The sequence below is a fragment of the Gekko japonicus genome, unplaced genomic scaffold (assembly GCF_001447785.1).
Source record: "Gekko japonicus isolate JY-2015 unplaced genomic scaffold, Gekko_japonicus_V1.1 scaffold170, whole genome shotgun sequence".
In the NCBI taxonomy this organism is placed as follows: Eukaryota; Metazoa; Chordata; class Lepidosauria; order Squamata; family Gekkonidae; genus Gekko; species Gekko japonicus.
Window position 1 is genome coordinate 488,641 of NW_015160212.1, and position 14,508 is coordinate 503,148.

Below are 14,508 nucleotides of genomic sequence, written 5' to 3' on the forward strand. Positions count from 1 at the left end.
GTGCCTTTAAGAAAGGGGGCGGAGCCCCTCAAAGTGCCACCATAGCTATGGGCCTGCCTGCTTCCCTCTTCCAAGTTCTCTATGTGTGCCCAAGAACTTCAGAGAGGGGCATGGTCTGTCTCTCCAGATCCCTGTCACACCTCTGAGGTTGTCTTCGGCTGGAGAGTTGTATGCAGGGTGCCCTGCTTCATGATACAATGCGTGGCCAACTACATTTGTAGGTTCCTTTCTGGCATCGGCAGTGTGAATCTCTTTGTTCTTCACCCTGGTCCCAAGATTCTTTCAGGGGCCGTTCTTGTAAGAAAGCCGATTAAATTTTTAAAAAATACACATTCAAAATAGATAGTTAATAGGCCAAATTTTAACACAAATGTCAGTAGCAAGACTCTGATATTACACAGCCTCTGATATTACACAGTTGCCCAAAATAGTGTTAATCATAGCTAACACCCCTTGCCGTACTTCAGGTTTAACTCTGTTCCAGTAATTAACAAAAAGAAGAGACCAAATGATCAAAGAATACAGATGTGTTGAATGTGTTTCTTTATCCCTCAAAACGCCCCCAAGACGTTAGTATGTGCATAAGACCGTCTGCCGCGCATTTCTCAGCGATTCCTCCCACCACAAAGCAAGCTGAGGGAATCCCTGTTTTGCCAAGAGTTCTTTAGCTGTCAGTTGTCCCGTTGTGTTTCCTTCTCACAGGACCTTTTAGATAACTAATTACAGACTCGGGGATTTCATGATCTTCTCATTTCTCTAATAATTTGTTAAGCATTTTCCAACTCACCTACAGTTTACCTGTGAGGGGGAAAAGTTGGCATTCATAGATATCACTTCTGGGGATGGTACAGTTGGCACACTTTTTGTTGTTGCTGGGGTTTTTTTCCAGTGACACATTCAATATCTTAAGAAGAGCCTTGCTGGATCAGACCAGTGGTCCATCCAGTCCAGCCTCCTGTCTCACACAGTGGACAACCAGTTCCTCTGGATGGCCAACAGCAGGGCATAGAGGCCCAGGCCTTCATAAGAACCTCAGAAGAGCCTTGCTGGATCAGACCAGCAGCCCATCTAGTCCAGCATCCTGTCTAACAGAGTGGCCAGCCAGTTCCTCTGGAAGTCAAACAGCAGGGCACAGAGGCCAAGGCCTTCCTAAGAACATCAGAAGTGCCCCACTGGATCAGACCAGTGGTCCATGTAGTCCAGCCTCCTGTCTCACACAGAGGACAACCAGTTCCTCTGGATGGTCAACAACAGGGCATAGAGGCTGAGGCCTTCCTAAGAACCTCAAAAGAGCCTTGCTGGATCAGACCAGTGGTCCATCTAGTCCAGCCTCCTGTCTCACACAATGGCCAACCAGTTCCTCCGGAGGGCCAACAACAGGGCATAGAGGCCGAGGCCTTCCTAAGAACCTCAGAAGAGCCCTGCTGGATCAGGCCAGTGGTCCATCTTGACCGGTATCCTGTCTTCACACAGTGGCCAGCCAGTTCCTCTGGATGGCAGAGGCCGGGGCCTTCCCCTCATGTTGCCTCCTGGCATGGGGGCATTCAGAAATTTCCTTGCCTCTAAAAGTGGAGGTTCCCTGAGGGATCCATCCTCCATGTATCCTTCATATATAGCTGCAGGGTTTTTTTAATAGGCTCCTTTCTTAAGACATTTCCTTTAGGATTCCTCTTTACCCTCAAGGAAGTCTTTAAAAGCTTGTTTTCCTCAAATGGTTATCCTGTGTCTCAATCGGAACACATTATCTTCTGCTCCACTGAAATGAGGGAGGTTCAAACCTGGAGCTAAATTTCCAGGCCAAAGTCTCTCTTGGTAACTGGCTGGGCTGACCTCCTAAGGAGGGATGATGCGGGATGTGTGGGGGATCTGGCTCTGACATCTGTCGCCCCATGCCCGGCTGGCTACGCGGCTGTCCCCGCCCTCCCTCCCCGCTCCATGTGCATCCCTCCCGAAGCTGTGCATTCGGTCGAAGAGGACGACCATCCCAGATAGAAGGAGCGTACCGTACCGTTCTCCGGTCAAGAGTATACGATAGCTGCGCTCCCCTGCTAGAACCTCCGAACGAGCACAAGGAGGGATGACGCGAAAGACTTCACCTGGAGAGAGCCTTTGCCAGTCTGAGTGGATGATATTTGTTTATTTTATTTATTTAACAAAATTTAGACCCTGTTTTTCTGCCCTCTTAATGGACACAAAGGCAGCTAGTAAAGCAAAACACATAGCAAAATAACAATTTTAAAAACAGCAGTTGCAACATAAGTTAAAACATTTTTTAAAACCCCAATTAAAACAGGAAGGAGAGATCACCGAGGGGAGGTCAGATTAAATGAAAATGCCTCGACCCTGCTGGTGGAAGACGGCAACAGAAGGGGGTAGATGAGCCTCTCTGGGCAGAGCGTTCCGAAACCTGGTGCCTCCAAAAGAAGGTCATTTCTCCAGGTTGCCTCTCAGAAGGTGGGGGCACCCGAAGAAGGCCCTCCAAAGATGACCGGAATGGGTGTAGGCAGGGGTCATTTCCTGCAGGAGCGCACAGGAGTGGAGCTCTGGCAGTAAAGAGCCCAGGGGGCGGGCACATGCAATGCAACAAGCCCCACCCCCTGCTCCCAGCAGCCCTCAGTCAGAGCAAGAAGCAGCCCAGTCTCCCGGTCCAAAACAGTCCAGTGGCACCTTTAAGACCAAGTTTTATTCAGGTACAAGCTTTCCCTCCTCTGCGAGGGCAGATCTTCACGTCCCCCCCCCCAATAGCTAGCAATCCAAAACAGCAGTGGAGCCTGAGCGGTGGCTGTTGCCTTCTGACACACTTCCGGTGATGCCAGGGGGTGTGGCATATGCAAATAAGTTGTGCTAATGAGCTCCTGCACCTCTTTTTCTATGAAAAAGGTGGTCCTTGATAGATGAAGGGGCTGATTCATCTTCATGTGTTCAAGGGCGGATGAGCTAAGCGACAGAACAGTGTATTCTGAGCACAGAGTGGGAATGTCAGTTTAAAAAAAAAAAGACTCACACCCCAGGCCAAAAACGTTCTGGCTCACACTCTTTAAGGAAGTGTCTAGAACGTAAATTTGGAATCCCAGGTGCGTGCTAACTAGTAAGGTAGACTTGGATCCCAAGTCCCACCCTCTGTAAAACCAAAGAGATTTATGGACTCCACCCCCTTTTCCTCCACGGGCATTACGTAGAGACGCCATGTTGGGTGAAGAATTAACACACAGGAAGGTGGTTTGGGATAGAAATCCTTGATGTTCCCCCTGCCGGCCGTGTCCCGCTAATTGGTTTAATGTTTTATTTAATGCGTTGCGGTGTCCCTTCCCTTCCCTTTCTTTTCATTAAACTAGAACTTGGGTGGGGAGGGGATTAGAGAATTTGTAACGGTCCAAAATGCAAACCCTTTGCAAGTGCCTTCATTGCGACAGGCCTGCTATGGGGAAACCCTTGCAGTGGGGTCGCTGCACTCAAAACGTGCTTTGCCTGGAACTATTGAAACCAGAGGGAGTATGCTGGGGGGGGGGGAGACCCCGACACCATCCGTCCACCTGGCCCTAGTCTCGTGCCCATCCAGAGCCAAAGGGAGCCTATCAGATGAGTTTCTCTCCAGCACCAGCAAGCCTCTCCTCTTTTTTTTTTCTCCCCGACTTCCCCGAAGTCGAAATGTTCTTTGCTCAGGAAGCGTCTTCATACTTCTTCTTTGTCTTAAATGCCTGTGAGCATCTCAGCATGCACAAGACCCATGTAACATCATGGTGGGTTTCTCTGGATGTGCTACAGGGCCCCAGTCTGCATCCTCTGGAAATGGACCTCCCCTCCCCAATCAGTGTGTGTTCACTTGAACACCTGATTCCTCTTCTATGGAAATAGACCAAGATGGGTAGCCTTGTTCATCTGTCTCTAGTAGTAGAAAAGAGCAAGACTCCAGGAGACCTTAGAGACTTGACAACATTTGTGGCAGGGTAGGAGCTAGGGAGCCAGTTTGGTGTAGCTAGGGAGCTAGGGAGCCAGTTTGGTGTCGTGGTTAAGTGCGAGGACTCTAATCTGGGAGAACCAGGTTTGATTCCCCACTCCTCCACTTGCAGCTGCTGGATGACCTTGGGCAAGCCATAGTTCTGTCAGAGCTGTCCTTGAAAGGGCAGTCCTCGGGAGAGTTCTCTCAGCCCCACCCACCTCACAGGGTGCCTGTTGTGGGAAGGGGAAGGAGTTTGTAAGCCGCTCTGAGACTCTGAGTGAAGGGCAGGGTATAAATCCAATCTCCTCCACTCCCCCTCTCCCCCCCCCCCCCCCCGAGCTTTCATGAGTTAAAGTGTTACTGGGCTCTTGCTCTTTTCTGCTGATTCCTCTTCTGATACCGTAATCATTTCAGCCTCCGCCCTTCTCGCTCAACTGTGCTGTGCGTCCTCCTGAGATTGCAAAGGGCTTGGTAGGGGCTGGAACTCCCACACTTTCTTCTTATCCGTTGCAGATTTATCACTGTGATTGTTGGTGCGACTGTAGGCAAGTCACACCTGTCCTTCTTTTGGTGCCTCTGTTTTTCCCTTGCGAACACCAAAGGCCCAGCAGTTCTGTCTACCTAACGTGGAGGTCGTGAACTCGTAGCGGACCATTGTTAAAATGTGCCCGAAATGGGCCACAAAGCTGGCCGCGCAAGAAACCACTCTGCCAGTGGGAATGTAGCAGCCACTGTGGGGAAGAAGGAAACCCCTCCTGCCGCTTTCGGCGTTCCCTCTCAGACCCTGGTGGAGATGAGTTCACATGGCTCAATTCCAGAGACCTGAAACAAATGCAGAGTTCATAAACTGATTTTAAGAAGAAGAAGAAGAGGAGGAGGAGATTGGATTTATATCCCGCCCTTCACTACCCAAAGGTGTCTCAGAGCGGCTTACAAACTTCTTTCCCTTCCCCTCCCCACAACAGACACCCTGTGAGGTAGGTGGGGCTGAGAGAGCTCTTGACAGAAACTGCTCTTTTTCAAGGACAGCTCTTATCAGAACTACAGCTTGCCCAAGGTCATCCAGCAGCTGCAAGTGGAGGAGTGGGGAATCAAACCCGGTTCTCCCAGATTAGAGTCCGCGCACTTAACCACCACACCAAACAAAGCCCTGACTGATAAGGGGGGAAAGCTGGAAATGCTGTGCAGTCGATGTGTAATAGAATTGGCATGGCTGACTCTCACCGGTGTTAGTACTTGGGGAGGTTTTACACGCTTGGGGGTCCCACAGAGAGCTAGTGGCCTGTATCCAGGAACCGCAGTGTTATTCCCAAGCCCGGCCCTCCAGAGGGCCAGCAGAACTTGGCACAGGATGTCTCTGTGTCCCACACCCATTCGACTGTTTCCTGAGACAGTCACGACCAGTGTAGCCCGGGAGCCCTGGCCCTGCGAAAACCATCCCCACCCTGCAAGTAAAAACGTCCCCTATTTGCAGCATGGAGATTTGGAACCCTTCTTAACCCAAGAATGTCCGGGACGGTTTCTCAGTTCTTTTAGTATTAGCCAGGCTTCCAAACGGCTGGCTCTGTTCTTCATCAGTCACCAGCACAGTATACTCGAGCATCTTCACGTGAGTCGGGAGAGCCAGAAAGCAAATCTCCAAAGCCCTGGAAGGAGTTCAGGTGTCAGTCATCTAGGAGGAGGAGATTGGATTTATACCCCATCCTTCACTCAGAGTCTCAGAGGGGCTTACAAACTCCTTCCCTTCCCCACAACAGACACCCTATGAGGTAGGCGGGGCTGAGAGAGCCCTGACAGAAACTGCCCTTTCCAAGGCAGCTCTGATCAGAACTATGGCTTGCCCAAGGTCATCCAGCAGGTGCAAGTGGAGGAGTGGGGAATCAAACCCAGTTCTCCCAGGTTAGAGTCCACACACTTAACCACTACACCAAACTGGCTCTACTGACACTGCTTTGATATTTTCAGACTTGGGGCTGTACTTCCAAGAGTGTTTTCCCCCTCTGGCTACCTGCGTTCTTAATAGGAATAGACTCAAAGCTGATCAGCAGTTTTGTTTTGTTTTGTTTGTTTGCGTGGAGGGGTGATGTTATGGAGTTTGTGTACATCTGCATGGAGGAGTATGGCTCCAGCGTGCCTACAGAACTGTGTGCCTCTCTTTGTATAGTCACATGACTCAGCGTGTTAAACTGATAAAAGATGCTCCTTGTGCACTGGTCCTTGTCCGAATGTAACCACCCCATTTTGGAAGCCATAATAAGGGCCCTGCTGGATCAGACCAGTGGTCCACTGCATCCTGTCTCATGCAGTGGCCAACCGGTTCCTCTGAAGGGCCAACAAACAGGGCACAGAGGCTGAGGCCTTCCTAAGAACCTAAGAAGAGCCCTGCTGCATCAGACCACTGGTCTACCTAGTCCAGCATCCTGTCTCACACAGTGGCCAACCAGTTCCTCTGGAGGGCCAACAACGAGGCAGAGAGGCCAAGGCCTTCATAAGAACATCAGAAGAGCCCTGCTAGATTAGACCAGTGGTCCATCTAGTCCAGCCTCCTGTCTCACACCGTGGCCAACCAGTTCCTCTGGAGGGCCAACAACAAGGCAGAGAGACTGAGGCCTTCCTAAGAACATAAGAAGAGCCCTGTTAGATCAGACCAGTGGTCCATCTAGTCCAGCCTCCTGTCTCACACAGTGGCCAGCCAGTTCCACTGGAGGGCCAACAATAGGGCATAGAGGCCAAAGCCTTCCCCTGATGTTGCCATCTGGCTCTGGGACTCCGGGATTAGTGCCTCTGAATGTGGAGGTTCCCTATAGTCTCCATGGCTAGTAGCCATTGATAGTCTTATCTTTTGGGATCTCCTCCTGTCTGTTAGGAGCTGCGGTGGCTCAAGTAATTAAGACGCTGAACTGCAGGCTGTGGAAGGTCGTTAGTTCAGCAGTTCGAGACCTGAGCATGCCGCATGATGGAGTGAGCTCCCATGTCCCATCTCTAGTTTCAGCTCCTGCCAGCCTAGCAGTTCAAAAGCAAGAAATTGCAAGTAGATAAATAGGTACCACTTCAGTGGGAAGGTAACAGTGTTCCGTGTGCCTTGGTGTTTAGTCATGCCGGCCACATGAACACGGAATGTCTTCGGATAGCGCTGGCTCTTTGGCTTTGAAATGGAGATGAGCACCGCAACCCTAGAGTCGGATTCGACTGGCTTTCGAGCAAGGGAACCTTTACCTTTACCTGTTTGTTGCAAAGCAAATACAATTGACATTTTTGCAGATTGATGTTTGGACAGTGGAAGGCAGTGTGGTTCTCAGTTCGGTCACAGTGTTCAGGAACGTGCATGTTTTGAATTCACGTGCTGTTGGCACTTGTTTCTTCCTAATACTGCTTCGTATACACACACAGCAATTTCTTACCTGGGTTCTTCCTTTCACATAGCAACAGCTCATGTCCGAGGGCCACACACACTGGGATATGTCAGCCAGTAATGGCATTGATAATCCTAGGTGAACTAGCCTTAAGAATTCTCAGTCGTGCTCGAAATCTGGCCCAGGTCACCCCTTTCTCCAGGCTTCACAGGGTTGTCTTGGGATTGGGAAGCAGTCTTGGGGTCAGGCGTCCATCTCTGTGAACCGACACATCCCTGCTCCTACTGTTATGGTGAGCAGTACTTTGTGGAGAAATGGCTTCAGCCCAGCGAGGAACACTCATGCTTAGGTGCCAGCCCCTTTCTTGTGAAGGCATAACACGTACCCAACTCCCCCTCCTCTTTTGAATGACCAAATTACTGCGAACGGTGTGGAATAGTAGCTTTGGGTTTAAGGAGTTATTCACTGGTGTGCTGCTGATTCCACTCGAACCAAGTAGCTGGTGCTAGCTTATTTAAACATGATACACAAAGAAGAAGAAGAGATTTGATTTATACCTCACGCTTCACTCGGAGTCTCAGAGCGGTTTACAATCACCTTTCCCTTCCCCTCCCTGCAGCAGACACCCTGTGAGGTAGGTGGGGCTGAGAGAGCTTTCAAGAACAGCTCTGAGACAACTTGTAACTGACCCAAGGTCACACGAGCAGCTGCATGTGGAGGAGTGGGGCATCAAACCCGGCTCTCCCAGATTAGAGTCCGCGCTCCTAAACCACTGCACCAAACTGGCTCTCACCAAATGCTAGCAAGTGCACCTTAGGTAAAGGTTCCCTTGCTCGAAAGCCAGTCGAGTCCGACTCTAGGGTTGCGGTGCTCATCTCCGTTTCAAAGCCGAAGAGCCAGCGCTGTCCGAAGACGTTTCCGTGGTCATGTGGCCAGCATGACTAAACACCAAGGCGCACGGAATGCTGTGATCTTCCCACCGAAGCGGTACGTATTTCTCTACTTGCAATTTCTTGCTTTCGAACTGCTAGGTTGGACCTAGAGACGGGAGCTCACTCCGTCATGCGGCACACTCGGGTCTCAAACTGCTGAACTACTGACCTTCCAAAGCCTGCAGTTCAGCGTCTTAACCACTTGAGCCACCGCAGCTCCATATAAGTGCACCTTAGTGGGTGTCTAATCTAGTGCATGTAGCATTCATGTACTAGCGAACATCCGTTGTAGTCCCCGTTTAGAATGGACCCAAACATAACTGCTGTGGTGTGCTGGAGCGGCCTGTTCTGCCAGTGTCGTCTGTCCCGTGGACCAACAGCGTCAACTTCTCCGGGTGTCTTGTCCAGATGTCTCCAGGCTTTCTCCCAGCATCGTGTCCTATGGAAGCCACACTCCCGCACTTGGGCTCCTGTGGGCCTCTCGGTTCCATAGATCTAACACGGAAGTATTTGGACTCCCCTCCACGGTGCCTCTCGTCAGTTCCTTAATCCAGCAGGAGGGTGCGTTGGGGGCTGGAAACTTCATCTTGAGCACTTTTCCCGATCACTGTGCGCCGTTCGGCCTGACAACTCTTTATGCACAAGCGGTCTTAAATTATGGTAGTCTCTTTCTCTTTTTTAAAAGATGGAACAGCTTTTCTGCACACGCAACTTTAATGCCAATGATAATACACAGTGTGAAATAATTTGGTTTCCATTCTAATTGTGTACCGAAGAAAGCTGGGTGGGTTCCTATTTGTCCATGCCATTGAACGCACTGGGTGCCAAGTGTAACCGAGTGTTTGGAATGAACCTGGGTTCTCGTGTCTGTTTGCCGGTCTTTCTGGAATGGAAGCCCTGCGGGCCATTTTACACTTTGCATATTTTGTACAGTTAACTTGAAATAAACGGAATCAGAGATTTTGTGGAATTTGTTTTGTGGCATGTGTTTTTTCCCCTTGTGCCTAATCAGGCTGTTCTCTGAGATTTCTTTGAGGGGAAATATAGTGTTGTGTTTGATTCAGTAAGAACTCAGCAAAATGAAAATGGCCACCTGTCATTGCTTACTAGGTGTCTCACCCTATTGATCGCATGGATTTCCACTTACTGAGAAAGGCACACTAGAAATAACGTAAAGAAAGATGTTTTTAATGAGAATTGCTAGAAAATCTGGAATGTTGTCTTTGCAATTCTAGGCTTCAAATGTTAGTCTTTGTGTTTCAGATCCCACTAAACCAGGGGTGTCAAACAAACAACCCACGGACCGGATCCGGACCCTGCAGGGGTTGATTTTGTCCTGTCAGAAAAGGGATGCTCCTTCAGGGAGAGATCGTTTTCTACGAAGGATTCTGCAGCCAGTGGCCAATTAATTATTGCTGGGGGGGTGGGGTGCCATGGATGGGTTCTCGCAGGACCAGGGGTCATTTCCTGCAGGAGTGCACAGCTCTCTGGCAGTAAAGAGCCCAGGGGGTGGGCACATGCAACAAGCCCCGCCCCCTGCTCCCAGCAGCCCTCAGTCAGAGCAAGAAGCAGCCAGGTAAGCTGCAGAGCTCCCCCCGGTCCAAAACAGTCCAGTGGCACCTTTAGGACCAAGTTTTATTCAGGTAGAAGCTCTCCCTCCTCTGTGAGGGCAGATCTGCACATCCCCCCCCCCAGTAGCTAGCAATCCAAAACAGTCCAGTGGAGCCTGAGTGGTGGGTGTTGCCTTCTGACACACCTCTGGTGATGTCAGGGGGTGTGGCGTATGCAAATGAGTTATGCTAATGAGCTCCTGCAGCTCTTTTTCTACGAAATGACCCCTGTCAGCAGGACGATCCTTTGAGCTGCTCCACACCGTCCAAATTGGGGGGGGGGGACCTTGTGCTTCATCCCGGAGGTCTCACCCATGTTGAGACCTGGGAGTTTCAGGACCTCTTTTCTCATGTTCCACCTGAATATGCCTAAGGGCAGGCAGAGACACCCTCACCTTTCCTTTTCCACTGCTTTACAGAGGTATTGTCCATCAGGCAAAGGAGCTACGATCTCTACAGTTCCCCATGATTTCCAGCAAGGGGAAAGTATGTGTGTGAGAGTGCACATTTCTTGCACTTAAGTCAGAAGTGGGATGGGTGGGTGGGGGTGGGAGGGGGGTAACCAGTTCTGGCTGAAGTTCATCCAGGAGCCAACTAATTTATTCCCCTGTTTAATCAGAGCATGAAGTGAGGGCCAGATTCGATAAGACGCTGGGAGTGGCGTGACCAGCTTTTTTCTTTTTAAAGCAGCCACTAAAATACAGCTGCAAGAGCACTGAGTTTGTCCAGAGCAGACCCTGATACAAATTCTCGCTTTTATTTGACAACGTGAGCTTTGACTCATGGAAGCTTATACCCTGCTACCTTTCCACTGGGTTGGTAATTGCCAGATCTAGTTAGCAGTGGTTTGAGTTCAGAGGTAAGTTCTGCATAAAAATTTAAGGGAGAGTCCTCTTCCTTTGGGGAATTTGTTATCTTATAATAAAGTGCCTTGCCCTCTTTTGAATGTGTCCAAGAGATGAATTTCTTATTGAGTGTGCTACTCCATTTCAGTCTACCTCCTGCTACCTCGTCCTTATAGTTCAAGTTTTTATTGTAATTTAGATGTTTGACTTCAATTTCCCAATTGAAATTCGGGGGGCAATGATCACTTTCCGGTCTTATATCTACCTTAAATTGGAGATCGCTGATTAGCATATCTCGAGAAACCAAAATATAATCTATTGTGGATTGTTTTGTTCCTACCTGAAAGGTAAAATTGACCCGGGCGGTCCCCCTTAACTGATCCATTTAGTATAATTAAATTTAATTTGGAGACCATTTGGGTCATATTATACCCTGCTACATTTCATTCGCCTTTAAGGTGCTCCTGGACTTGAACCTTGGCCCATTACTCAGGGCCATAGACAGTGGTGGGGCTTTAGGGGCTTCACCCCCTATCAATTAAGGGGAGCTCCAGCCAGCCAGCAAGTCCCCAGTGATCCCCAGCTCCAACCAGCCAGCAACTCGGCTCACGGAAAAGAAAAAGCAGCTAGACTTTTGTTTCAATCTGAAAGGGCAGGCCGAAATAGGGTTCGGCATCATTTTAGGTGGGTAGCTGTGTTAGTCTGTACTAGCGGCAGCCCCATAGCCAGGAGATTTTCTGGCCGGAGGATTTGGGATTTTGGGGGGGGGGCTCGTGCCCTCCCCAATGTGGTGATGAGTGACTCTCCTCTGAGGAGAGCTGAAGAGGAAGCAGCCGGGTGCCTCCCTGCGCCCTCACGGCGTCTGTGCCAGCCAGCATGTCAGCTCTCCAAGAGCTCTCAGAGAAGTCTTAGGGGTTCAACTTGCTGGCTGGCGTACAAGTGCAGACGCAGTGAAGCGCCAGGGTGGGCCATTAGAGAATAGCCTGCCCTGGTGTCTCACTGTGTCTGCGCCTGCTCGTAGAGCCAAGGAGGCAGTCAAGCGGCATGGCAGTAAGCACTGCCACTTGGCTGCCTCCTCTTTGGGTCTCCTTGGAGGAGAGTCACTTGTGGTGACATCACTAATAACGTGACCAAATCCCAAATCCTCCGGCCAGAAAATTTCCTGGCTATGGTGCTGCCGCTACTACAGACTAACACAGCTGCCTACCTAAAATGATGTGAAACCCTATTTCGTCCTGCGCTTTCTGACTGAAATAAGAGTCTAGCTGCTTTTTCTTTTCCCCGCATTGAGAAGAAAGGAGCTGCCCTCACCTCTGCAAAAACAGTAACATTTAGGTTCGCCCTAATTTACTCATTGAAGGGGGGGGGAGAAGAAGAGATTGGATTTATACCTGGCCCTTCACTCGGAGTCTCAGAGCAGCTTACAAACTCCTTTCCCCCTCCCCACAACAGACACTCTGTGAGGTAGGTGGGGCTGAGAGAGCTCTTGACACAAACTGCCCTTTCAAGGACAGCTCTTGTCAGAACTATGGCTTGCCCAAGGTCATCCAGCAGCTGCAAGTGGAGGAGTGGGGAATCAAACCCGGTTCTCCCAGGTTAGAGTCCGCACACTTAACCAGTTGCAGGAGATATTGCTCTCTGACATGTGATCTCTGGAATCCGATGTGAGGCTCATGATAGTTAAGGCAGTTTGATGTAGCTGGCACGAGCAGGTGATTAAAAACTGCAGGAAGTGCCCCAAAATGCACGAAAATGTGCACACCTGTACAGTTTTTACCGGCCCTGGTCTGCAAAGGGATTGTTTCTGCCAGCAAAGCAGGTGTTTTGCTCTGATTTGGTATGCCCCCCCCCCCCCAAGATCTGTAGAAGGAGCTCCCACCGCCTTGTGAAGCCCTGTTCAGCCCAGGTGTGCTTCTGTGAAAGAGCCAATCTCTTTCTCTTGTCCTTGTCAATAAGGAGACCCAAAGGGGAAGTGTATCAGAGGGGCATAGCAGTCACCATTTTTTATTCATCCCAGTATACCTTATGCTTGGTGAACACTTTATGGCAGCCAGAAAAAGGAGAACTTGGGGGAAAGAAAGGAAAGGAACTGGGGCAATGAGTCCTTAACGACCCACACAAACAGCCTTCAGAAGTCCTGATGGACGATGGATGCCTTCCTTCCCTTCAGGGGAAGCCATGCTTCAGGTGTACTGTCCAAAGACAAATCATGGAGAACTCTCCCTAGTCATCGTCGTCATCATCGTCATCATCTTCATCGACATCGTCGTCTTCGGTATTTATCTTCCCAGCGAGGACGTCCTCGATCCAGTCCTCCAGCTCCTCGGGTGTGGGAAGGTCGTCGTCATCTGTGATGTCCATCCAAACACTGTCAGCCTGAAAGACAAGGTCACTCAGAAAGACGGGCGGAGAATGTTCTCCGCATTCAGCACGGCAGGGACGGCGTCAGCATACCTTGAGGTGGGGCAGCTGCCGGGGCCCAAGGTTTCTGGCAGGGACCCACTGCTGCCTGCGCCCCCATGCCCGCTCACTTCCTAGCACTCCACCACCCATGCTCCCTGCCTGGTGCCACTGGGAAAAGGCTTTCAGGCGGCTGTGAGCATGGGCAGTAGGAGTGTTTGTGAGCAGATGAGGGAAGGATACATAAGCAGGGGGGAGGCACGCAGGTGGGTGAGAGGGCATGAGTGCCTGGTGGGAGGCAGAAAAGAAGAAGAAGAAGAAGAGATGGAATTTATACCCCACCCTTCACTCACGAGTCTCAGAGCGGCTTACAAACTCCTTTCCCTTCCCCTCCCCACAACAGACACCCTGTGGGGTAGGTGGGGCTGAGAGAGCTCTTTCCAGAACTGTCCTTTCAAGGACAGCTCTGACAGAACTGTGGCTTGCCCAAGGTCATCCAGCAGCTGCGAGTGGAGAATCAAACCCGGTTCTCCCAAGTTAGAGTCCGTGCACTTAACCACTACACCAAAGAGGAGGGGAGGGGGTCCCCCAAAACCTGGAACCGGCCCTGCATCAATGGGACTGGGAGGGCAAGGAGAACGTAATGGCTTTCAGACCCATTTTTGGGTCTGCCCCAATCAAGGAGTTCTATTATTGTTTTTTTAAGCACAAGGGGTGCAGGGCTCCTGCTGCCTTTTAAACTCCCCGTCTGTCTTGTCTTCCATCCATCCCTCTGCAGTTAATAAAAAATCAGCCCCGCTAAGAGAGCTCGATTCGAATCCCACGGCCCTTTGGAGATCAACGAGACTTTCGGGGTATGAACGTTCGAGAGTCAAAGCTCCCTTCGTCAGCCACGAGTCGGAATGGAGATCCGTGACATTCCAACTCGTATCTGAAACTGAACTTTAAACTAAACGTGAAACTCATATCTGATGGAGGGGGCTTTGGCTCTCGGTAGCTCGTACCCCGAAAACCTTCACGGTCTCTGAGGGGCTACTGGACTCCAGTCTAGCTTGCCCTATGGCACCCAGCTTGGTCTGCCCACCTGAAAATACCTTTGAAAGCAATGGTCTCCTTACTTTATGGGAAAACATGGCACCGATCTGCAGTCTGTGTGTACAAAGGGTTGGGTCCCAAGAGGCCTAGAGTTGTGTGTGTGTGTGTGTGTGTGTGGGTATGAACGAATGGCCACATACACGTGCTCCCCCAGGGTCTCAGGGTAACACTCCTCCAGCCATGCCCACAGCTTGCGGAGATCAACGAGACTTTCGGGGTATGAACGTTCGAGAGTCAAAGCTCCCTTCGTCAGCCACGAGTCGGAATGGAGATCCGTGACATTCCAACTCGTATCTGAAACTGAACTTTAAACTAAACGTGAAACTCATATCT

The 14,508-nt window shown here is 50.4% G+C and overlaps 1 protein-coding gene across 1 annotated transcript in view; it reads right to left on the reverse strand.

Moving 5' to 3' along the window:
• Positions 1-12,627: 12,627 nt before the first annotated feature.
• Positions 12,628-14,508, reverse strand: part of CASQ2 (calsequestrin 2) — a 68,456-nt gene continuing 66,575 nt past the window's right edge. Inside the window, exon 11 of the mRNA XM_015410079.1 lies at positions 12,628-13,056. Within this exon, the coding sequence (XP_015265565.1) occupies positions 12,904-13,056 (153 nt within the window). The 3' untranslated portion in view covers positions 12,628-12,903. The remainder of the gene's footprint in view (positions 13,057-14,508) is intronic.